This window comes from Sorex fumeus, unplaced genomic scaffold (genome assembly GCF_029834395.1).
Source record: "Sorex fumeus unplaced genomic scaffold, SorFum_2.1 ptg000051l, whole genome shotgun sequence".
In the NCBI taxonomy this organism is placed as follows: Eukaryota; Metazoa; Chordata; class Mammalia; order Eulipotyphla; family Soricidae; genus Sorex; species Sorex fumeus.
In genome coordinates this window covers 21287054-21312801 of record NW_026606108.1, presented here as the reverse complement: position 1 = coordinate 21312801, position 25748 = coordinate 21287054, and the positions used below count along the sequence as shown (strand labels likewise).

Sequence of the window (25748 nt, the reverse complement as noted above, 5' to 3'; positions counted from 1 at the left end):
TTGGAGGAAAATATGTGAAGATTGTTGTATTTCACCCTAGAGCCATTAAGCCCTTGTATAAGAGATTACTAACATGTTGTTATATGTTGAGCCTTGTGTGCTAATATATATTTATTGATTGATTGATCGAGATCAGTTGCCTTCTACCTTACACCCCATCAAATGTGGTATGCTACTCTTGTTACATCAATGGAATAGAGTATGAAAGTTCACACTCCAAGAATTGTAAAATTTTACATAGGTTGATACAACTGGAGATGACTTTGGAGTCCGGAACCATCTCTGTAGTTTGTGGCTTGCGTCTGAGATTTATTTGTGAGTCTATGCATCATGGCCAGTTAATAAACTTATATGGTGCAAGGCACAATTTCTGGGCATGGCTTTCAGGCTCCTAGAAAGATAGGAATTTTGACAGTGTAGTGGTTATCACATTTGCCTTAAATGGTGTTTTAAAATGTAAAGCAATTATTTTTTGAAATTATAAATATGCTTCAATCCTGTTTGGCCCTGATTCTTGGTATTTTCTTCATCTGTGTATTCTGACAGTTCTTCCCCTGGCTTTAGGAGTCTGCCTACATAATTGTCTTTTTCTCTGAACTGCATCTCCCACTCCCGCACACTCTCCATCTGCACCTCCTTCAGGTCCAAGAGATCGTCATACTCCTCTCTGAGTGTGTCCTTGTTCTTGTCCAGGCAGAAGGTGGCCAGGCCCCAGGAAGCGTTCCTGCCAGCAAATATCCCAGAGGGGCCAGCCGGGCTGTAGAACTTGCTGCCCTTGCTCACGTCGTGCCCACTGATGGCCAGCAGGATGCGTGGCTGGCGCCCCTTCATGCGGGGCAGCCTGAGGGAGAGGGGGGGCAGGCCTGCCATAGCACAGCGTTAGTGCGGTTGACTTGCTTGCAGCAGGCGGGCTGAGCCGGGTTTGATTCCTCCACCCCTCTCTGAAAGGCTGGCAAGCTACTGAGAGAATTTTGGCCCTGTGGCAGAGCCTGGCAAGCTACCCATGATGTATTCAATATGCCAAACACAGTAACAACAAGTCTCACCATGGATGTGTTTGATATGCCAAATACAGTAACAAGTCTCACGATGAAGGCATTACTGGGCCCGCTGGTGCAAATCGATGAACAAGGGAGGACAGTGACAGTGATAAATACGGTATGAACATTTAAGTCCATATATTTGCCTATGTGTGTAGCATAAATTTCAATATGTCTTCCTACCTAGAGTATAATTAAGCAAAACATAGGTAACTATATTGCTCCTGTCTTCTTGATATTTAGAAGTTCATTTATAAACAATTTTGGTGTTTCAAAGAATTTATAATGGTGATAAGGAAGTTATTTAGAATTTAGATACAACAATATAACATTTTTAAAGAACAGAATGGTATTGGAACAACACATTTAGGGTGGAAAAAGTAAAAAATTTTAAGCCTCTATTGAGTCACAAAAATTAATTACCTTATGATCCAATTTTTTTAAATAGAAAAAGCATAACATAAAGTCAGATAATGATAAGATAGAAATAATAATTAAGATAAAATAACAAATTATAGAATATTAATAAAATTTAAAACAATTCTTATTAAAATGTTAATTTAAAAACCTGTCTATAACATCAAGAAAAAAGTGGAAAAGGTAACAGTCAAATTTGAAAATCCATAAATATTATGGAAATTTTTATGAAAAAAATATTTAAAACAAATGAGATTTCCATAGTTAAAAACTTTATTATTCTTTCTTCTCCAAACTTGCTCAAAACCACAGTCCCTAGAAACTACTCTTCTACTATGATTTTGAATTTTTGATATTCTAAATATTTTTGATATTCTAAATATTCTAAACATGGCTACACAATGCAATATTTTCTTTCTTTCCCTGGCTTGTTTCAGTTAGCATATCTTCCAGTTCATCTATGTGGCTGAAAATGAAAATGTGTCTTTCTTTTTGAAAGGACAGTAATTATATCGGTTATTTCTATACATTTTCTAATGATAATAATGCTGAAATGATTTTGAGAATAAAGATATCTTTTTTAATTGAATCACCATGAACTACACTGACAAAATGTTCATGTCTGAATTTCAGTTATACAATGATCTAACACCAACCCTCCATCGTGTACATATTGCACCACCAATGTTCCTAATATCCCTCTCCTATCCCCCTGCCCCACTCCACTTATCCCACTTCCTCTATGGCAGACAATTTCCCTGTTGCTCTTTCTCTACTTATGGGTATGATGATCTAATCTTTGATAAGGGAGCAAGAAATATAAAGTGGAGCAAGGAAAACCTCTTTAATAAAGATATATCTTGATGGGACCAGAAATACAGTGCAGTAGATAGGGCACAGCCAACCCTGTTCAACCTCACAACTACTAGTGCTGAACATAGTCCTCCTAAGCACCACCAGGAGTGATACCAGAGTAGCACTGTAGCACTGTACTCCTGTTCATTGATTTGCTCGAGCAGGCGCCAGTAATGTCTCACAACAAATTGTGAGACTTGTTGTTACTGTGTTTGGCATATGTCATGGGGAGCTTGCCAGGCTTCGCTGTGTGGGCAAGATACTCTCAGTAGCTTGCCAGGCTCCCTGAGAGGTGCAGAGGAATCAAACTCAGGTCGGCCACGTGCAAGGCAAATGCCCTACCTGCTGTGCTATCACTCCAGCCTGATACCAAAGTATAGAGTCAGAATTCCTGAGCAAGCACTGCTCCTAGCAGATGTGATCCCAAAACAACAAAAAGTCTTGCTAAGGTATAATTTTCTACTTTTTTGAGATGGTGGTAAACCTAATGGTGCTCAGAGCTTACTCTTGGCTCTATGGTCAAGCATCACTCCCGGCAAGGCTTAATGGTATCATATGCAGTACCAGGCTTGTACTAGGATTCGTTTTCTGGAAGCAAGTTTCTTATCCCCAGTACTATCTCTTTGGCCCAATGGATTAAATTTTAAAAGATCATTTTGGCTGTAAAATTAAGAACAGACTTAATTAGGTGCTCTCAGAAGCAGTAGAAATATCGAGAGGGTAGAGTATTTATCGGAGTATAATGTCATGATAAAGGTATGACAATATAGGTATTAGTTATTAGCCTATGAAAACATCTCAGATAGAATATAAATTGGATTTCTCAAAAGATTTTGTGTGAAATATAGGAAGAAGATCAGTGTTAAGTGCAATTTTATGATTATTTTGTCTGACCACCTTTAGGAGAAACAATCTATCAACCAAAATTGAAAAAAGTATGGAAGGATGAAAATGAATACCAGTCATTATTTGGGCTTCAAATGTCTAATAAACTTAGAGTTAAAGGAATATATTTTAGTCAAAAAACAGGTGCACTGATCATAAATTTGAGTATAATAAAATGACTATCAAATTTAAGATTATTTTGAAGATATATAAAACAGCATTTAGAATCAGGTCATAATTATTCAAAATAGTTTCCAATGACTTGTAGTTTATTTATACGCATATGAATTTAAAGTATCATATTTATTTTTAAATTTGGGCACTTTATCAGATTGCATTGTATACTGTCTTGTGCTCTTTCTCTCTCTCTCTGTTTCTTCTTTCTCTCTCTCTCTCTCTCTCTCTCTCTTTTCTAGGTTAAATCCACTGTAGCCAAATACAAAATAGAAAAAAGGGATGGCAAATTTTACTCACTTTATTTTTAGTCATATACCATGTCTGTAACAAATTTCAACTTCTTAAAATATGTGCAGTTTTACTGTAGGATAATATTGGTTTGTCCTTTCTGCCTTGCCATAGAGAGCTTAGGTTTATTGGGTTTACTCCCATTACAGAGCGCCATTCCTCTGTGTTTATTTGTAACTTCTTTCTTTGTTCTCTGCTTCCCCAACCAATCACCCTTACCTCTTAATAAGACTCTGTTAACTTGTAAATATTGCTTTTCTCTTCTCCTTATGTTCTTTGCATATTTACTTCAGAGTAATGTCCTTTTTATATAGACTCAAGAAGACAGTTAATGCTATGATTTTGTGACTTGGGAGTTAAGTCTGAATAATATTCACTCCTGGGCATCTGTTTTCTTGACCTAAACCTCAGCTGCCCCTCGTTCCTAGTACCCCAAAAGCAGGGTCCCGACGAGGTACTGGATGAACCCAGGGCAAGCTGTGAGCTATGCTGGCATCAAAATGGGTGAGGCCAAAGTACCATAATAATTCACCATAAGTTAAGAGCATGGTCATGAACAAATTCTGTCATGACCCAAAAAGTAACAACTAGATTAGGACCCTGCAAGGGTTAGGAAGATTAATCTGGCTTGAGCACTGTAGTCTGAGATCTAGAGCAAGATATCCCCAGGAGAGCCACCCTACAAGCTTAATGTATCTCTTACTGAGTCCAAACAAAATAACTAATATTAAGTCATAGAATTAAGATGTTAATTAAGATGTTATTTAAGTTATTGGACTAAGGAAAGGAGAAAAACCCTGGAGAGGTATTTTGCCCTTGAGCCAAGGAAGGGCTTTCATATGTTGATTGTGCTACCTGACCTGGGTGTGGTTGCTACCCTGAAAGTGGGAGTTGGTGAGTGACCAGAGGGAGACCAGGCAGTGAGTCAGAGTGCATAGAGACTAGTGAGGGAGACAGGAAGAGACAGGAATGAGGTGAGACTGGAATGGGGAGCTTAGTGAGACTGGAACAGGTGTGTGGGGATAATGGAATAAATGGCAACTGATCACCAACCAGCCAGGCCCTTGTTTCCTCCTTTGTCCACCCATGGCACTGGTCATCCCTGGTGGGAAAGCGGCACAGGATCATTGAATGCAGGCAGGGAGAGAGAGCCGCGGGGTTCCTTGGCTTTGTGATTACACATTTTACTCTTCCTTTGTCTAGCACAGTGGTAGGGCGTTTGCCTTGCACGCAGCCAACATGGCCGACCCGAGTTCGATTCCTCCGCCCCTCTCGGAGAGCCCGGCAAGCTACCGAGAGTATCTTGCCCGCACGGCAGAGCCTGGCAAGCTCCCCGTGATCATATTCGGTATGCCAAACACTGTAACAACAAAGTCTCCAATGGAGACGTTACTGGGCCCGCTCGAGCAAATTGATGATCAACGGAAGGGCCTTCTAACCTCTATGAAGGTAAGAAAATAACTTGTCTTCAGTAAATATCTTTCTCAAAGACATAGTGATGAACTCGTTATGAAAAAAAAGTTAACTTCTATGTGCCAAACTATAGATATGATCTAGAGAGTACTAGATGTGATCTAGTAACTAATCCAGCTTTGATTTTGGGCATCACATATAGTCACCTGGGTACCTCCAAGAATAATACCTGATCATAGAAGCAGGAACAAGTCATGAATATCATCAGGTATGCCCAAGCATTCTTTCCTTCCCTCAAAAAAAAAAAAAAAAGAACCAAATAATCTTGTAAACCTATTCAAAGTATGTAACTCTATTCATTTTTCCTATTACCAACTGCAACTGCTTAAAATCTTTGTTAAATGATGCGATATCATCGAAATGAGTAAAATGCATGCTTGGCATATGCATGTCTCTGAGTTCCATTCCTAGAGAGCCTAGCCTTCTGAACAGAGCCAGAGGCAGCTCTGGGGTGTCCCAGAATACCACAGCACAAAGGCTTGGCAAAGAACTTTCAGGCCTAGCCAACAGTATCACTGAAAATGGTTCCTGTTCACCCCCAGCACTGTTGGTTTCTCTTAAAAATATATATACATTAGGGCCAGAAAGATAATATAGTGGGCAAGATATTTGCCTTGAAGGTATCTTACCTGGGTTCAATCTTCAGCAACTCATATTGTCCCCGGAGCCTGCCAGGAGTAACTTCTTAGTGTACAGTCAGGATTAACCCCCTAGGTACTGCTCAGTGTGGTCTTAAAACAAATACATTAATGGGGCCACATTTATAGTATAGCACTTGCCTTGCACGATTTGGTTGCCAGCAATCCATATGGTACCTTAAGCCCTACCAGGAGTGATCCCTGAGACATTGAAAATAGAGCCAGGAATAAGCACTGAGAATGTGGTTGACTATGGCACAAAAATTCTGTATGTATGTACATATACATATATATGAATATATATTCGACAATATACCAATTTAACTTTAAATATAGAGAGGGCATGAATAAATATCAACTAAATTTCAGAGACAGAATATTACAATTTTTTAAAAATTTCCCATTATGTCTCTTCTACAATTACTTAAAACATTCTGGAAAGTAGCCTGAGGAATGAAAGTAGAATCAGTTGCCAAAAGTAGCACATGTATGGAAAATTGTTGTATTCTGGTATTTGTCTGCTCTTGGAAAAATTTTATGGGCTCAACTAACTTTCTGGAAAAAAATAGATCGTGGCATGCTGATATCTAATGTTTTCTCATTGTAGTGGTGATAAATACACTGAGAGAAGTGTCTAAGTATATCTACTTAAAGTCAAGGATGGTAGAGTACAAAATTTATTATATGACAATTTTGAATTTTGGAAGAATTGATTACTAACTTTTCCACTCTGAATTCCCCTGTAGAATGAAGTCTCTCCATTATATGTTCTGCACCTTCTGTTTTAAACTATAAATTAAATATGTATATATGTGTGTGTCTAAACATTTATTATGTATAGCATGGAAATTATATTGACACATCATTCAAACTCCACATTAAAAATACAGATTCAAGACTATTTTTATTTATTTTTTATTTTTTTTAACTTTTTATTGAATCACTATGAGATAGACCCTTAAAAAATATGGAACACTTCACAAATTTGCATATCATCCTTGAGTATGGGCCATGATAATCTTCTCTCCAACATTGTAACTGAGCATTTGTAACTGAAATTAATATTGAATAGAATATCACATTCAATGCAGATATTTATTTTACAACATTTCTTTAACACTAAGAAAAGGGTATTTTAGACCAAATTCCATGTTTCTTATTTCAACATTGGACAATATCGAGTTGTTTAGTCTAACTGGGGAATTGAAATGATGGGATATGATAGTTATGATGGAGCCATGATTATAGCATGTTGGCTTGAATATTTACAGTGCCCTGCTCTAATTGTCTTCTGGCAGAAGTTTCTAGTCTCAGGGCATGCAAAAAGATTGTAGACAGGCTGTATCCAATCTTACCTTTCTCTCCCTAACTAACTAAGGCATCCTATTTCTTGGTTTTCTGGAGCTTGCCAAGAAGAATAAAATGTCCTGGCAATGCTTGTGAGAAAATAACCTAGTGCAATTTAGGGGGACGTGGCATAAAAATGTATTAAGTCCCATTCCATTAACAAAGTATCATGTTCACAAAAGAAGCATACTGTGACCTTTTATACTTGGAACTTCTAGATAAGATGAACAGATTTATGAAGTCTGTCATAGAACATGGTAGTAAATACGGCATAGAAACTGAGGTGAGCTCATGAGCAGGATTGTTTCTAGATGATTCCCTCAGTCCTCTTAGTTGAATTGGGAAAAATTGTTTAATCTTAGTATGTTTTCATTTTTTAAGTTATAACATAAAATTTATGTTTTAGACTTGTTATGCAGAATGTCAGTAAACATATTTTAGAGAGGTAGGATAGTGGGTAACACATGAATATCACATGGTAGCTTAATATAGACTTTGTACTTGGTGGTTTTCTGGTTTAGGAATTGGGTACATGTTGGAAATATTACATGATTGCAGAATTCAGTGCTTCATGAACCATTGGGTTTTGGATGCATTTTCCACTGGTTTCAACCTGAGTTTTCTATTACGTCTTCCCTGGTAGTTTCTCTAATTTGATTGACATAATCCACAAAGAGAGAAATCTCTTGAAAAATGGTCATTATCAACTTATGCAACATGATCATGGAAGAGTCATCAAGTCACAATTGTCAAATTCTGTTGGTTAATTTAAAGAAAGCCACAGGACACACTCAGGGAAAGAGTTACATAGAATATCAACAGTAGAACGATAACTAAAAAAACATTTGTAGAGTTTAATGTTTCCATTAGTTCATTTCACAGAAATTTCCTATCCCACAATTGTATATAAAAGTCAGTATTAAAGAATTGCTCTCTTGGTATAGAGTAAGTTTAACTAACATAGTGTATGGTTTTAACCTAAAACTAGGCAGCCTTCACCTTCCTGGGTGAACCATATTTGTGAGCCTCTTTCCACCTTCACCTTCAGTGGAATATTTTTAGCATTTTCACAACACTCAAGTGCTACAAATCTGAAATGTTTTTACATTAGAAGGTCAGAAAACTATAGTCATTACAAACATGTTACTTTTTGTGGACATCTCAGTTTCAATTACTAAAATTATTTATATGTTAATAAAATCTCAGATAATAATCCAGAAAATTTATTATTTTTTATCATATCTGACTGTGCTCAGAGATTTCTCTTGACCTTCTGGCTTTGTGCATAGAAATCACTTCTGGAAGGGATTGGGAGAACCATATGGGGTGCTAGGGATTAAATTTATCTAGCTACCCGTGAGGCAAGCACCCTACCAACTGTACTATTGCTCAAATTCCCAGAAAAAATATTATTGAATATAATATACACCAAATATTTTTTCTTAAATAACACTACATAAAACAAGATAAAATTTGGTGAGGCCAGTTTAGACCACACTTGGAGGTACTCAGGACTTAGTAATGGTTTTGTGCTCAGTAGTTACTCCTGTGCTTAGGCTGCAATATGCAGTATCAGGGATCAAACTAGGATAGGCTAACTGTAAAGTCATTAATCACCAATATTTTTTTAATCACCTATATTTTTGACCCTAAATACAGACAAATTAAAGTGTGGAACATTCATTTATTAAAAGTTACAGATATAACTTCTCTATTACGAATCTCTTAATTTGTGAGGTATTTTTAAAATTCAAGTCAAGCTGCTCTTAATAACTACTAGTATATGTTTCACAGAAAGGTTCCTGAAAATGTCTCAAAACTTTTGTAGAAAAAGCAAGAGGTCAATATCCTTGTAGAATAGCAAGAGGTCAATATCTTATTCTTGATAGCAACAATTAAGAGTTAATATTAAGAATGCTGAAAGAACATGAACACTTTATTAATATCCCTGTGAGCAAAATATATATAATAAAGATTCCATAGCAGTCATCAATCATTTAGATTTAAATATCATCAAGCATCAGTATTAGAGTCAATATAATAACCATTCATGCTGTCACTTCTCAAATTTGATTAGTGTCAACTATAGAATCATATTATTAATCACTATTATTAACATTAGTAATGATATTATTACCAGTTTCTTTTCTAATATATAATGATCTATATCTTGACCATTCTTGGGGGCACACCCAGTTGTTCTCTGGGATGCTCCTGATTCTGTGGTCTGGTGTCACCCCACAACATGCCTGAGGTTAACCTAGACCTTCGACATGCAAAGCATACATTCAGCCTGTTGAGCTCTCTCTTGGCATGTATCATATACAATTCTTATTAAAATTATGAATCAGAAAATGTTCTTATATTACTAATTTCAATAATGCATGGATATTTATTTATGACTAAAACAGACTATTATGACTCACACTTAAGACTGCTTATCAAGGAATAAATTTTTATATGTTTTGTTCTCTCACTAGAGAAGTTTTAAATGTGTCCCCAAACTTGATATCAAGCTTCTGGTGTTTATCTCCCTACCAATTTTAATAATCCTCTACCTGTCCAAATCGTGAAACAAAAACTTACCTTACTATACTTAGTTATAGCATAAGTATTGATCTTAGAGAAACAAAATAGAAACTGTTAATGAGAACATTAGTTAAACAAAGAAAAAAGTTAGTCAGGTATTGGTTGTAATCCAACCAAATAGATTTTTTATTTTTGCTTGAGGAGATAAGATATCTAAGGTAGGGGTTGCAAATATGACTATAAATCAGAAATGACAAGAATTTATTGAAATACAAACTCCTACATCTTAGGTTAGACATGTCAGAATTTTCAGAAGAGATATTTATTTGCCCTAACAACCAGGTTGAAGACTTAAAAGAGATTATAGGTTCAAGGACAGAACTATTTAGAGAAAAATAAAATTATAATTTTACTAAAAATCTGTTAAAAAATCCCCTATAGTTAAGAGTAAAGACCTCAAAACATGTGAAAAAGTTGTAGCTGGATTCCCTACACTGGAATCTCTTAGCAATTTATATAATGCCCATTTGAAAAATATTTTTGCCTATTTTTTTTTCATTTTTGAGCCCTATCTAGCAGTGCTCTGGGTTTACTTCTGTCTCTGCACTCAGAAATCAATCCCGGCCAGCTCAGGGAACAGACAGAGGGAGAGAGAGACGGGGGTAGGGGGTGAGTGGGAGGGGAAGAGAAGAGAAGAAGGAGAGAGAGAGAGAGAGAGAGAGAGAGAGAGAGAGAGAGAGAGAGAGTTCCTGCCATAGAGGAAGGCTGAGGTGGGTTCATGGAAGGAAGGAAACTGGGGCATTGGTGGTAGGAAATGTACACCGGCAAAGGGACCGGCATTGGAACACTGTATGACTGAAACTCAATCATGAATAATTTTGTAATTATGTGTCTCATGGTAATTCAATTAAAAAGAAAAAACAAACAAAAACAGAGGGTTCCACTGACCAGAAGAATGTTGCATCCAAGAAATGAGATGTCACTGTCACTGTCCTTCCATTGTTCATCGATTTTCTCAAGCAGGCCCAGTAACGTCTCCATTGTGAGACTTGGTTGTTACTATGTTTGGCATATTGAATACGTCACATGTAGCTTGCCAGGCTTTGCCTTGCGGGCGAGATACTCTTGGTAGCTTCCCAGGCTCTCCGAGAGGAGCAGAGGAACACAACTCGGGTCAGCCATGTTGGCTGCGTGCAAGGCAAACGCCCTACCCACTGTGCTATCGCTCCAGCCCAAGAAGTGAGATGAATTTAGATAAATAATCCGTTTCTCCTTACTTCACACAGGTGATTTTTTTAATAATCTAAAGTAGAAATATCAAAATTCATGGTAATTTATTATGTAATCAAGTGATATATCTGTTCACTATGGTATATAACATTAAAAAGATACTAGAGTATAGTTCTGAGTTAGATAAAGTATTTTACCTTTAAAACAAAAAACAATAGGGCTGGAGAAATAGTACTATGGGTAAGACACTTGCTTTACACATTGCCTACCCTGATTTGGTACCCAGCCCCACAGACTGTCCCCAAGCACCACCAGGAGAGATCCCAGAACAAAGAGCCAAGGTGTGAATACCACATGTGGGGCACGTACCTTTACCTCTAAAATAAAAGTAAGTAAATGAATGATAAACTAACAATCTTCAAATAATCCGAGCGATAATACAAACCAGCAATTGTTTTTGTATTGGATCTTGCCAAGTTTACAAATAGTTTTAAATTAGAAAGCTGCATGATGAACCACAAGACGAAACCTGTGACACTATGTCTCATACTTAAAACTTAATAAAAGGCAGATGATAAATGAACCTTGTATAAGCAAGAGCTATTGGCAGTGTCATTCTCCAACAGAAAGATCACTGGACCAATTTCTAAAGTACACCCTGTAATATTATAATCAGTTGTTAATATCTGAAGGGAAAATATTTTTTCAAATAATTCAATAACACAGTTATCTCCTCCTGAAAACTTGTATATCTATTCTTCTTCATCTATTTTTAATGATGGCCATATATTTAAGTATTTCAATCTGTGATGAAATATTTGTTCTTTTTTTCCATGTGGAATAACTTCAACCCATTTTATTAATACCGGTCACCATGATCAGTTAAACAGTTCATTGTGTCTCCACATGTGGCATGTAGTCATAACAAATTAGTTCCACATGTCACTGTCACTGTCCTCCTGTTGTTCATTGATTTTGCTCGAGTGGGCCCAGTAACATTGTGAGACTTGTTACTGTGTTTGGCATATTGAATACGTCATGGGTAGCTCGCCAGGCTTTGCTGTGCAGGCGAGATACTCTTGGTAGCTTGCTGGGCTCTCCAAGAGGGGTGGAGAAATCAAACTCGGGTCGGCCGTGTCAGCCACGTGCAAGGCAAATGCCCTACCCACTGTGCTATCACATCAGCCCAGTTCCACATGTATAAAATAGAATCTGAAGGGGTCCGTGTAATCTTTGTTTTATTTTTCTTGCTTTAGTGAGATAAAATTGAAAGAAAACTGAAAATTTAAGGTATATGAGTGTTTATCTAATACACAATCACACATATATTACAGAATGATTATATTAAAAGTATTGCATGATGTATCACCCTATATAAGTATAATTGGTGGAAGGATAGAATATTTTATTTCTGTTATCAACTTTCAAGTATATGAAACCAGATACCATACTATTAACTACAGTTATCATGATAAATATCAGGTACTCAGAATTTACTCATTTAATACCTTAATATCTAATTAATCAAAACTCTTCAGTGCCACCCTCGAGAACATCATGCGACAACTAGAATGGGAAAACATGGGAGTGAAGATAGATGGTCGGCAACTACACCACCTCCGCTTTGCTGATAACATCGTTCTAATAACACCAAACATCAGCCAAGCGGCACAAATGCTGGCGGACTTTGACCGTGAGTGTGGAAAGGTAGGACTACAGCTGAATCTTACGAAGACAATGTTTATGAGAAACAGCCTTGTTCCTGACGCTCCATTCGCTCTCAACGGAACCACCATCTCCGAATGCAACAGTTATATATACCTAGGTCGAGAAATCAACATGATGAATGACCTGGCACCTGAGTTGCGCAGGAGGAAGAGAGCGGCTTGGAATGCCTTCAAGAGCATTGAAGAAATAACTAAAAGGACAAAGAACCTCCAGCTACGAGCACATCTCTTTGATTCCACTATTCTTCCTGCATTAACATATGCCTCAGAGACCTGGACCCTACGAAAACAGGATGAGAACGCTATTGGGTCTCTCAAAGAGGAATCGAAAGAACTATGCTTGGAATATCACGATTCACTCAAATAAGAGATAGAATCCGGAGTTCTGATCTTCGTCAACGCTCAAGAATCAGGGACGCTGTCTCATTTGCCAAGACATCAAAAATCAGATGGGCTGGACACGTAATGAGGTTTACAGACAACCGCTGGACTAGAGCCATTACTGATTGGATTCCACGAGACATCAAAAGATCACGTGGACGGCCACCTATAAGATGGTCAGACTTCTTCGTCAAGACCCTAAATGATCGGTTTGAGGCTCTACATGTTCCTAAAACGAACAGATACCATTGGGCTACGCTAGCACGCAACCGGGATGAATGGAGACGTTACTGGCACCCGCTCGAATAAATCGATGAATAACGGGGATTAAGTGATTAAGTGATTAAGTGATCTAATAAATCAGTTTAATTAACATTTAATTGAAATGTACTGATTCTGGGACTAGTGGCTCAATAAAGAAACTCAAAAACAGTTTCTTAGTTTAAAACTTCTCTGTAATAGTCACTTTATTTATAGGAACTCATCTATTAAATTAATTGATAAAATGACACAGAGCAATATACACACATAAGACGTGACTTATGTGTGTGTGTATTGCTTTAGGAAACAGAGCTATGTGGAGGATAATTAAACTATTCAAGATAAAGATATCTGTTAGTCCTTTAGTACAATTGATGTTTGTTCCCAGATCTTGTTTGCAGACCACATTTCTTTAAAACTCAACAATAATTATTGTGGCCACCTTTCATTCTTATAGGAAACATTTCCATTCACCTAACTATATTGGTTACACAAACTCTCATAATTACATTTGTTCTCAGCTTTTTAAAGGCTGTTTTCTAGGACATTTACCAGACATATAGTGTTGGATAGTTATGGTAGAAGTCAAAGCAAGTTTAATCTCAGTCTTAGGTGCAAAGTAAATGGCATTGTGGGAATAATCATTTTCCTTGGTATCAATAATTTCCAAGCCCACCCCCAATAAACTTGTGAGTACATTATTTTACCTGATTAAAGCTATTTGCGAAGGTGATTAATGTAAAGTCTTACCATGGATAGGTTAGGTTACCCAGGTAGGCCCACTCTAATATTTTACTAATCTTTATAAGAGAGGATAAAAGAGCTTACAGATGCTATGCTGTTATCTCTGAAGATGCATTAAAGAACAAGAAACTTCAGAAGGCAGAGACTCCTAGAAACAGGAAAAAGAAAGAAAAAGGAATTTCCTTTGACAAATTCTAGTTAAAAAAGATCTATTTCAAACATCATATTAATGTTAGAATTTGCAAATTATTTTGATTAAAATCAGGAATAAGGAAAATAGTTTTCAAATTCCAGTTATCTACCTTCAAAAAATAAATCACCAGAAATTACATAAAATAACTTTATTTTGTATAAGGGGTCTGTTTCTAAGGAATTTAGATAGAAAGTGACAGGTGATTTTTTTCCTTATTCTTATTCTATCTAGTGACTTGGCTGGGGTTACTTGGAACTCTAACCTGGAAGCCTATGTATGACCACTCCAGGTACTTTAGGATTCCCTAAAGGATGACAGACTGATACGTCTTATAATTCTCCAATTTGTTAGTTAAAGTCAAGGAAAGTCAGTGTCCCAAAGAATAAGACAGAGACTGTGAAGATTTTATGATGTAACTTAGGAAGTCACATAGTATAATTTCTACCATACTTGATCCCCTTCAAATTTAAAAGGAAGTGGCAGAAGTGGCCCTGCCTGGAGGAAATATTGTAGCAACTGCTTCATTGCAAGTGTCTTGAAAGTTATAACCATATAAATAGCACAACTATAAGATTTGAGAAAATTATCATGAAGAAAAAAAAATGTCTACAAATGGGCACAAAATATAGAAAGATTGCTAGATAAAAAATATAAAATCACAGGGACTGGAGTGATAGCACAGTTGGTAGGGCATTTGCCTTGCATGCGGCTGACCCAGGTTCAATTCCCAGCATCCCATATGGTCACCCGAGCACCACCAGGAGTGATTTCTGAGTGTAGAGCCAGGAGTAACCAGTGTGCATCGCTGGGTGTGATAAAAAAAGCAAAATGAAATAAAATAAAATGAAATAAAATCACAAAAACAATTCCATCTTGCATCTTGGGCTAGAGAGATAGTACCATGGGTAGGATGGATGCCTTGCACATAGCAGATCTGGGCTCATTCCTCAGCATCACATATGGTTTCTAAGAATGCTTTTGCCAGAATGATCCCTGAGAACAGAGCCAGGAATAAGTCGTGAGCACCACTTGGTGTAGCACCCCAAAACCAAAAAATAAAAAAAAATAATCCGTCTCTTACATCCCTGCAAAAGTTATAAAAATTTACAATATTGAAGTTTTCTATAGAGCCAATGGATATAAAATGATGTTCCTAGTATACGAGTATTTTCGACAAACCCTCAAGAAATGAAGAAATTTTATAAAGGAAAAAATAAACCTGTTTATAAATTTCCATGAATAGCAAAGAATACCAAAACTTGATGAAAATAAAATGAGAGCCATTTATAAGTGGAAAATTCACAGGAAATAAAGTACAAACTGAAACATGCACATGAAATTGACTTTTATATTAAACAAAAATCAGGGATCTGCAAATCCACAGCAACTCTGTCACAAGAGTGATAGGGAGAAGCAAAGAGCAAGAGTGACATCAATAATTTTGTCCTTTCTGCTTTGAGAATGAGTCTAAACATTAGTGATAGTTAAAAAGACAACAAATTTAATATATCTTTCGTAAAAGAAACTGGGAAAAATGTTTTTGCGCATGATATAGCTTGTCAATGAGGTCAAGGACTCAACACTTTGTCTTTCTGCCTTGGCACCTGCATTATACATGCTGACACACTCAAGTGTAGTCTCATAGAAAACCTATTTGTCAAGTGCTTATTGAATCGCATCCATCTCAGGTAAAAAGAATTCAAGAAATGTTGCTAAAGGTCTTCTCCTCTTAAAGGTTTTTGCTTTTTATACCAGAAGAAAGGATTTTCCAGTAACTTTAGAGAGAATTTTACTTATGACATGAGTCACAGAATATTGTTGGGATAGCCAGGTAAACATGTTCAGAAAAGGCATTTGGGTAACTATGTTGTGGCTAGTACATATTCAATGCCTATCTTATGAGTAGCACTGGTAGTAGCATTGTCCTCCCATTGTTCATCGATTTGCTCTAGCGGGCCCAGTAACATCTTCATTGTGCAACTTATTGTTACTGTGTTTGGCATATCAGATACGTCATGGGTAGCTTGTCAAGCTTTGCCGTACAGGCGAGATACTCTCGGTAGGTTGCAGGGTTGTTCAAGAGGGGCGGAGGAATCAAACTCGGGTTGGCCTGGTCAGCCGCGTGCAAGGGAAACTCCCTACCTGCTGTCCTATCACTCCAGCCCAGATCTTATGAGTACAAGGCAAAAAATTAAATAACCCTATTGATTTCTGTAATTGATTAAACTTGATCACTTCAAAATTTAAAGAATGCCTTTGATTCTGTTGAGACGGAAGCAGTCATTGAAGCCCTAGACAAACAGGGCATTCAAGCTCAATACATCAAGATCCTCTGTGAGCTGTATTGCGGATTCACTACCAGGATCTCACCATTCTACAAAGAAGTAATCATCGATGTTAAGAGAGGGATTCGGCAAGGTGATACCGTTTCACCGAAACTCTTCAGTGCCACCCTCGAGAACATCATGCAACGACGGGAATGGGAAGGAATGGGAGTGAAGATAGATGGTTGGCAACTACACCACTTCCGCTTTGCTGATGACATTGTTTTAATAACACCAAACATCAGCCAAGCAGCACAAATGCTGGCCGACTTCGACCGTGAGTGTGGAAAGGTCGGTCTACAGCTGAATCTTACGAAGACAGTATTTATGAGAAACAGTCTCGTTCCTGACGCCCCATTCACTCTCAACAGAACGACCATCTCCGAATGCAACAGCTATGTGTACCTAGGTCGAGAAGTCAAAATGACAAATGACCTGGCACCCAAGCTGCACAGGAGGAAGAGAGCGGCTTGGAACTCCTTTTTAAGAGCGTCAAAGAAATAGCTAGGAGGACGAAGAACCTCCGGCTTTGGGTACATCTCTTTGATTCCACTGTTCTTTGTGCATTAACATATGCCTCAGAGACCAGGGCCCTACGCAAACAGGATGAGAACGCTATTCAGGTCTCCGAAAGAAGAATAGAAAGAGCTATGCTTGGAATATCACATTTCACTCAAATGAGAGAAAGAATCTGGAGTTCCGACATCCGTCAACGATCAAGAATCAGGAACGCTGTCTCGTTTGCCAAGGTGTCAAAAATCAGATGGGCTGGTCATGTAATGAGATTTAAAGACAACCACTGGACTAGAGCTGTTACCGACTGGATTCCACAGGATGTCGAAAGACCGCATGGCCGCCCACCTACCAGATGGTCAGACTTCTTCATCAAGATCATGAACGATCAGTTTGAGGTTCTTCATGTTCCTAGAGCGAACAGACGCCATTGGGCTACACTAGCAAGCGACAGGTACAAATGGAGACGTTACTGGCGCCCGCTCCAGCAAATTGACAATTAACGGGAAGTCAAGTGATCAAGTGATCAAGTGGCTTCAAAATATCTATTTTTTCACTGTATTCATTTTAATGCTGAATATCTTTATTTATTTATTTGGCTTTTTTGTGTCACTTCTGGCAATGCACAAGGAATACTCCTGGCTTTGCATTTGGAAATACTCCTGATGGTGCTCAGGGGACCATCCGGAATGCTGGGAATAGAACCTGGGTTGGTTGCGTGCAAGGCAAATGCCCTACTCACTGTACTATCACTCCAGCCCTCTTTAATTTATTTAATATCTTTATGGGTGACTATTGGGTTTCAATATTGTCTAGATGTCTCTAGCAACAAAGTTGGAATAAAATAAACCACATTCTCTACTCTAATGGTAAGTGAATACATTTACAAAATATAAAACCTAGTTTAATTTCTGTTGAATATTTCTTGAAAGACTAATAATATTGCAAAGTACTGTATCTCTTAATGCTTCTCCACCATCCTCCATATGATTAAACTGTACCTCAATTAGACAGCTTAATTGGATTTTGCATATAAGTATTATTAAAACTGAATCTGAAGGAAACAAATAATTACATAAAGAATAAAAATAGATGGCTGTATTATTAATTAATGAAGGTACTCTATTAATTATGGCAATGAAGTAGCAATATTGGCACAAATGGATTGGAAAAATGACTAAAGTTATAGAGTTATGATCTTTGCATTATCATATAGAGTTACTTAGCAATTGTCCATATTATTTTCTTTCAAAATAATTTAACCCTAAATCACATAGTATTTAATATTTAATATTCAATTTTTCCCGAGAATTGATAAGTGGTAAAAATGAATAAATTGAAGTCTATTCCATTATATAATAAATGATAGCAAAATAAACAGAAATTATGGGAGCATATGTGTAATACCGTAGAATAGAAGTTGTAGTCTTTAATATACATTAGGGAGCTAATTAAATTTTAAGTCATAACCCCATTTAACTACAACTAAGAAAAACTGCAGTAATCAGCCAATAAAAAATGAGAAAAATTGTTGTTCCTGAAAAACAAATAAGTATTTTATGTTTCACTGGAGAGTTATTTTTATATGCCATGGAGTCATATCTTTAGGTAAAAAATACATAGTGGTAAAAGGTAGGCTGGACTTAATTCTTATACTGGGGAGAAAAACAAACAATATATGACTTAAATAATTAATTATCTTAAGAAAAATAAAATGAAAGAAATAAATACAATTCTTTCTGTGCATGTGAATGTACCCTTATTTCTCACAACGTCTCTAATTTCATAATGCTTTTATGAATATTCATGACCTAGCATTATTGAACATAACCAAAATGACTAGTCTCCTATGGGGGAAAAAATCAGTATCAAGGTTTAAAAAGGACTTATTTCTATATTAAAGAATTATATTTACATAAAAGAAACAAAACTATAATTATGAAAGTTGCAGTACATATGTATATATATACATATATTTATATATGTTCTCAACTTATAAGCATTTGCCAGGTAAACTATCATCCCTTAAAAATGGAATTTTTAAAATACATTTTGTTTTATATCTTAAGACTGTAGAGCATTACATAAAAATATGATGATAAAATACTTGTTAAATGATGCTTCAAATATTTGCTTATTTTATTGAGAATATATTAATAAAGAAACTAAACAACATGCAATAATTATTATACAAATTGAATATTTTTAGGAATGAGTATTATGCAAAATATTATTAGCAAAAGATAATAAAGTATATTTAATGAAAGTTGAATGAGGTCTAGAGAAATAGCACAGAGTTGAAGTGTTGAACGTACTTGTCTTGGATGCAGTCAATTCTGGTCAATCCATAGAATCACAGATGTTCCCCTGAATTCTGCCAGGGGTCACTCCTGAGTATATAGCCAGAAAGAGCTACTTAGCACTGCTCCATGTATCTTTCCCAACAAAAGACATAATAAAATGGACTTTAAAAAGAGAGCATATTATATTGTATAGTGGCTACCATTATTCTGATAGAGCCGAAAAATTTCTAAGAATGAATAAACTGAACACTTGTTGGCTTGATGACATATGTGCAAGCACACTGGAGATATATCTTTCTCAATATCTGTATCTATAGCCCTATCTATGTAGTCATATCTGTATCTAAATTTAACATACATTAAAAGATAGATTATATTAAGAGGAATGAATGAATTTTATCATTTTATTGAATGTCCCAAAATGACTGCAATGACTAGAATGGTAAGTAGCCTAAAAGTATAAGACAGAGGATTGGAGAGATAGTGCAGCAGGCAGGGCATTTGCTATGCATATGGCCAACCTGGGTTGGATCACTGGAATCCTATATAGAATCCTGAGCACTGCCAGGAGTGTCTTCTTAGCATAGCACCAGGAATAAGCCATGAATCTTACTAGGTCTGGCCCCCCAAACAAAACAAGCAAAATAGATGGCAGTGGATAGAGCTTACCAAGCTGAACAGCATGCTCTGCATGCTGAAAGTCCAGATACAACCCCCTGTTCCATGTTCATATACCAAATCAACAAAAGGAAAGACAGAAATCACACTATCATATCGATTGTTGCTTAGAAAATCCTAGCAACAGAAATTGGGCAAGATAAAGAAATGAAAGGGATTGATATTGGAAAATAGGTCAAATTATCACCATTTGCAGATGACATGAAATATACTTAGATCCTTTAAAAGGCCCCTAGAATTAATAAACCAACATAGCAAATTTGCTATGTACAAAGTAAATTTACAAAATTCTGTCACATTTCCACAGGCAAATAATGAACTAGAAGAGAAATATATAATAGTCTACTTTATTAAAATAGTGTCTAAAAACATCAAGTATGAAGGAACAAAAGATGTGAGATACCTTAAAAACTATGTTACATAAGAAAGAAAAGACCTGGGGCTGGAGCTATAGTATAGAGCATAGGGCATTTGTCTTGCACTCAGCTGACTTGGGTTTGATCTCCAGCATCCCAGATGGTCCCCCAAGCACTGCCAGGAGTAATTCCTGAGTGTAGAACCAGGAGTAAACCCTGTGCATCAGCAGTGTGAGGAAAATTTAAAAAAAAAGACCTAAGGAAATTGAAAAATATTTCATGTTCTTGATTGGAAAAATTGATTTTGTCAAAATGACTACCCATATATGATTCAATGTGATCCCCTTCCAAATTCAGATGACATTCTTTAAGAACTTAGAACACTGAATAACAAAATTTGTTTGAAATCATAAAACCCTGAATAGCCAAAACCGTGGTGAGAGATAACAAATTGGAAAGTGTCTCATTACCTAACTTTAATCTATACCATAAAGTAATACTTATCAAATACTTATCAAATCAGAATGGTACTGGAATAATGACAAACTTTCTTACCAATGGATTAGAATCAAATACTGAAAAACAAATTCCCAGATTTTGATCAACTAATTTTCAGCAAGAGACTGAAAAAGGGAGGAAATAAAGCCTCTTCAACAACTGTTTTTAGGGTGGAGCGGAGTACAGTGGGTAAAGTGTTTGCCTTGCATGCAGTCAACCTAGATTCAATCCGTTGCACCCCATAAGGTCCCCTGAGCCTACCAGGAGTGATCCATGAGTGTAGAGCCAGGAGTAAGATCTGAACACAGCAATTGTGGCCCCCAAAACAAAAAACCAAAATTGGTGCTGAAAGACTGGATATCCTATGTAAAAAAAAAAAAAAATCTGGATCCACATCTCACATTCTGCAAAAATGTATTTAAGTGAATCAGAGATCTTGTAATGATACCAGAATCTATATATTTTATTGAAAACATATCAGCAGAACACTCTAAATTAAGACCTTGAGGTGTTTTCAATAATATGATTCCATTGGGAAAAGTAAGGAAAACAAAAAGAAACAAGAGACTGCATCAAATTAAAGAGTTTCTGCATGCCAAAAAAAAAAAATCCCCATGAGCTAAAACTAAAAGATACCCAACTGAGTTGGAGAAAAATATTTGCATTGAGTACATCAGATAAAGACTTAATATCCAAGATATATAAAAGACTCTTAAAGTTCAATAACTACAAGAAAATTGGTAGAAGAAAATGAACAAACACTTCTCTAGAGAAAACAGGCAAAAGGACAATAAAAGAGTATTTGATATGTGCTCAAAAGGTGCATATATATATATATCAGGGAGGCTGAATGGGGCAGGAGGTGGAAGGGAAACTGGGGATATTGGTGCAAAGATTTTGAGCCTGATGGTAGAATTGGTGTTGGAACATTGTATATCTGAAACTTGACTGCAATAACTGTTTGATCATTCTACATTAATATTTCTTTAAAAATACATAACAGGGGCCCAAAGAGATAATACAGTGGGTTGGGTACTTGCCTTGCACAAGATGGACATTGGTTCAGTCCCTGGCACTCCATATGATCCCATCAACCCACCAGGAGAGATCCCTGAGTGCAGAGTCATGAGTAAGCCCTTAACACCACTAGGTGTGTCGCCCAAACTAAAATAAGACATACGTAACAGGATGCAGAAAGTTAGGCAAACAGACTGTACAGCATGTTTGCAGTCAGAAGTCCTGGATTCAACCAGTAACGCTTCGTTCCAAATCAATGATGGGAGTGCCTTGTGAGGATTGAGCTGGGAGTACTCCCTGAGCAGCATTGGGTGCAAGTAATCTAGCATTGCTAAATTATTATATAATAATAGAATATATTTTTATATATTAATATAAGAATATAATAATATAATATAAGAATATAAGAATATATTAATATGAATGAGACATGCCATATAATTCATGTAGTACAGCATGTCGATAGCACAGTGAGTAGGGCGTTTGCCTTGCACGCAGTCAACATGGCTGACCCAAGTCTATTCCTCTGCCTCTCTCAGAGAGCCCGGCAAACTACAGAGAGTATCTCGCCTGCATGGCAAAGCCTGGCAAGCTACCTGTGACGTATTTGATATGCCAAACACAGTAACAACAAAGTCTCACACTGGAGACGTTACTGGGCCCTCTCTAGAAAATTGATGAACAATGAGAGGACAGTGACAGTGATTACAGCATGTCAAATTCAGCTTATGATATGTTGGCCATCAGAATAAAATTATATTTAAATAGAATCAAATAGATTTGAACAATTTTATAGACTAAAAACAGGCCCCAGATTTGTAAATGGTAATGATATGCACTAGTAAATGGGATGTAGAAAGAAGCAAAGGCAACATTATGAGTGTCTGATGTGAGCTGTAAGGATCATTTGTATTAATGATCTAGAAAGGTGAGTAAGGAGTAAACTGAGCTGAATAACATTCACGATCACGACCATCCTGTTGTTCGTCGATCACCTTGAGCAGGCCCCAGTAACGTCTCCTTCGTCCTAGCCCTGAGATTTTTTTTAAAAGTGCCATATTCAAGGCTCTTTCAGGGTTAGGAGAATGAGACCCATCATTGTTACTGGTATTTGGCATATTGGGTATACCACGGGGAATTTGCCAGACTCTGCCGTGTGGACAGGTTACATTCGGTAGCCTGCCAGTTTGTCCAAAGTAGGAATGAGATGATAAGATGTCCCGCTTCCGGGAGCTGAGTGTGATAATCTCTGGATCCTGGCCGTTGTTGGGGTTACACGGCAGTTGGTGGGTGTAACTGTCTAGCTACTGGCAGGTCCAGTCCCAAACCGCGCAGGCTTGGAGATCTCAGCCCTGGGTCCCACACACCTGGGTTCCTCTGCCAGTTCTTTTATGCATGAGGCTCATCCAAGTGTGTGGAGAGTGGTCCCAGCATGGCATTGGCTGGGGCCCGGAGGTCTTCAGCTGTTGGGCCCTGGTGGAGACAGTCAGGCACAGGGTAGGAGACTCTGCCTTGTTCTCTCCCGGGAGCTGAGTGTGATAATCTCATTTAGATAATAACATTTAGAATCAAAAAAGAGTAGAAAAAGAAAATGATGTAGAGAATTTGTAAACATTATGCTGTATATAATAAAATTTGTCCATGAAAGATGCAACACTGTTAGATAATCACAACAAATAGCATCATTCATAGAATATTGAGAAGTAAGCTAACATTCAACAGGAATTTTTGTAAGAAAATTAGTTAACAGAGAGTTGTGTATTTGTATATTAGAATTAGTCTTACTAAGAGTATCCTACTAAGCTCCACAAACTCCTATTTTAGAGCATTCCAGATACACCATGGGCCATTGATGAGTATTGTCTATTCAGCACATTATGAATAAGGAAGCTTGGGGATAAGGATCATTGAAAGAGTCAGAACAGATTTATAGAGGGGTCAGTTTCCTGCTTAATAACAATATTATTATTATATAAATGTCCTCTATAGAAAGTCACAATAACCATACCTTTTAAAGTTCAAATAAAAGTAAAAGTGAATAAAAGTCTAGGTACTGAATGTACTCATAATTGATGTTACTGTTCTGAATGAAAACAATCTCAACTTTCTAATGTATTTCATATGGTACAGAATTTGGTTTTGTTTGATTTTGTTGCCACATGAGGTGGTGCATAGGGCTTACTCCTGGATCTGCACTGAGGGGTCACTTCTGGCAGTGCACTGGGGGTCATAAGAGATGACAATGATTGGATTCAGGTCAGCTAGGTGAAGGTAAGTACCCTACCCACTGTACTACCTTTCTAGCCTCAGATTCTTATATATTATTTTCTACCAAAGTGTGAAATAAATATAAAGTGAAACGACTGAAATCCACAGAACAGAATATCCACAAACTATATTTAATCACTACATTGCAGAAGATTAATATTGCTAATTGAGTGATTTGGCCATAATCTCTCTTCTCACAAAGCAAGTTAATAAAAATTTAGAGAACTTCCTCTTACAAACTGGATCATTTTCAAATTATCTTTTTCCATATCACAAAGCTGGTTAAAAACTCTTGGTATCAGAGAATTTCTTTTGGATTTTTTTTTGTAATTTTTATGCAGATTATTTCACTTACAATTCAAAATTCATAAAATGTTTTCAGGAAATGCCAAATTACATATTTATATAAAATAAATAAATTTAGTGCATTTTAATTACTGAGAATACTCTCACTGTCGGGCTGGAGCGATAGCACAGCGGGTAGGGCGTTCGCCTTACAAGCGGCCAACATGGCCGACCCGAGTTCGATTCCTCCGCCCCTCTCGGAGAGCCCGGCAAGCTACCGAGAGTATTCGATATGCCAGACACAGTAACAACAAAGTCTCCAATGGAGACGTTACTGGGCCCGCTCGAGCAAATCGACAATCAACGGGAGGGCCTTTACCTTTACCTTTACTCTCACTGTCACTGTCACTGTCTTCCCGTTGTTCATCAATTTGCTCGAGCAGGCCCAGTAACATCTCCATTGTGAGACTTGTTGTTACTGTGTTTGGCATAATGAATACATCATAGGTAGCTTGCCAGGCTTTCCCGTGCAGACGAGATACTCTTGGTAGCTTGCTGGTTTCTCTGAGAAGGGCGGAGGAATCAAACCCGTGTCAGCCAGGCTGGCCACATGCAAGGCAAACACCTTACTGCTGTATTTCAAGCACAATGTTATAAATCCCAAGAGACACAGAAATGATCTCTTCAACTGTTCTCACTATGTAGATTTTTCATCTTCCCCATAGTCCTAAATTCATTTAACTTATATCAATGTTTAATGTTTTCATTATCATGAAAGCAATCCAGGGCTTTTATTGTTTATTTTCTTTACAGTAATAACAGGTTTCTGCCCCAAACATGTTGTTTTCAACTTGGCCACTGCTCCAGGCAACTGCTATATGATTCTATGTGACCTCCTTAGGAATTTTATGAAATGAATCTCAGAAAGTGCCCAGAGGACAAAAAGTGGAAGTAGGGGCCGGAGGCATAGTACCTGGGCTAAAGTGCTTGCAGTTCATGCAGCCAACCTGGATTCAATACCTGGCACTGTATTCAATCCACCAAGTCTCTCCAGGAGAGATCCCTGAGCACAGAGCCAGAATTTAGCCCTGAGTACTGAAAAGTATGACCCCAAAACAATACCAAAAAAGCAGAATTAAAAACTACCATTCTTGTCACTGACCATGGGTTATCTCAGGGGCTTTTATTTATTTATTTTATTTTCAGAGTTTTAATGCTACAACTTTCTTGCTATTTTATTAATATTATTTTGAATCACCATGAGATACACAGTTACAAAGTTGTTTATGATTGGGTCATATAAATGTTCCAACACCTGTCC

At 37.1% G+C, this 25748-nt stretch overlaps 1 protein-coding gene and 1 pseudogene across 1 annotated transcript; both read right to left on the bottom strand.

The window, feature by feature from the left end:
- Positions 1-465: 465 nt before the first annotated feature.
- On the bottom strand, positions 466-831 carry LOC130033047 (membrane-associated progesterone receptor component 2-like). Its single transcript, XM_056124749.1, has one exon. The coding sequence runs from the start codon at positions 829-831 to the stop codon at positions 466-468; it is 366 nt and encodes a 121-aa protein (XP_055980724.1).
- A 5903-nt stretch (positions 832-6734) lies between these two features.
- Positions 6735-6835, bottom strand: LOC130033146 (uncharacterized; annotated as a pseudogene).
- Between the last annotated feature and the right edge of the window lie 18913 nt (positions 6836-25748).

Coding starts and splice junctions, on each gene's coding strand:
- LOC130033047 (XM_056124749.1), bottom strand. CDS start 831: ATGAAGGGGCGCCAGCCACGCATCCTGCTGGCCATCAGTGGGCACGAC.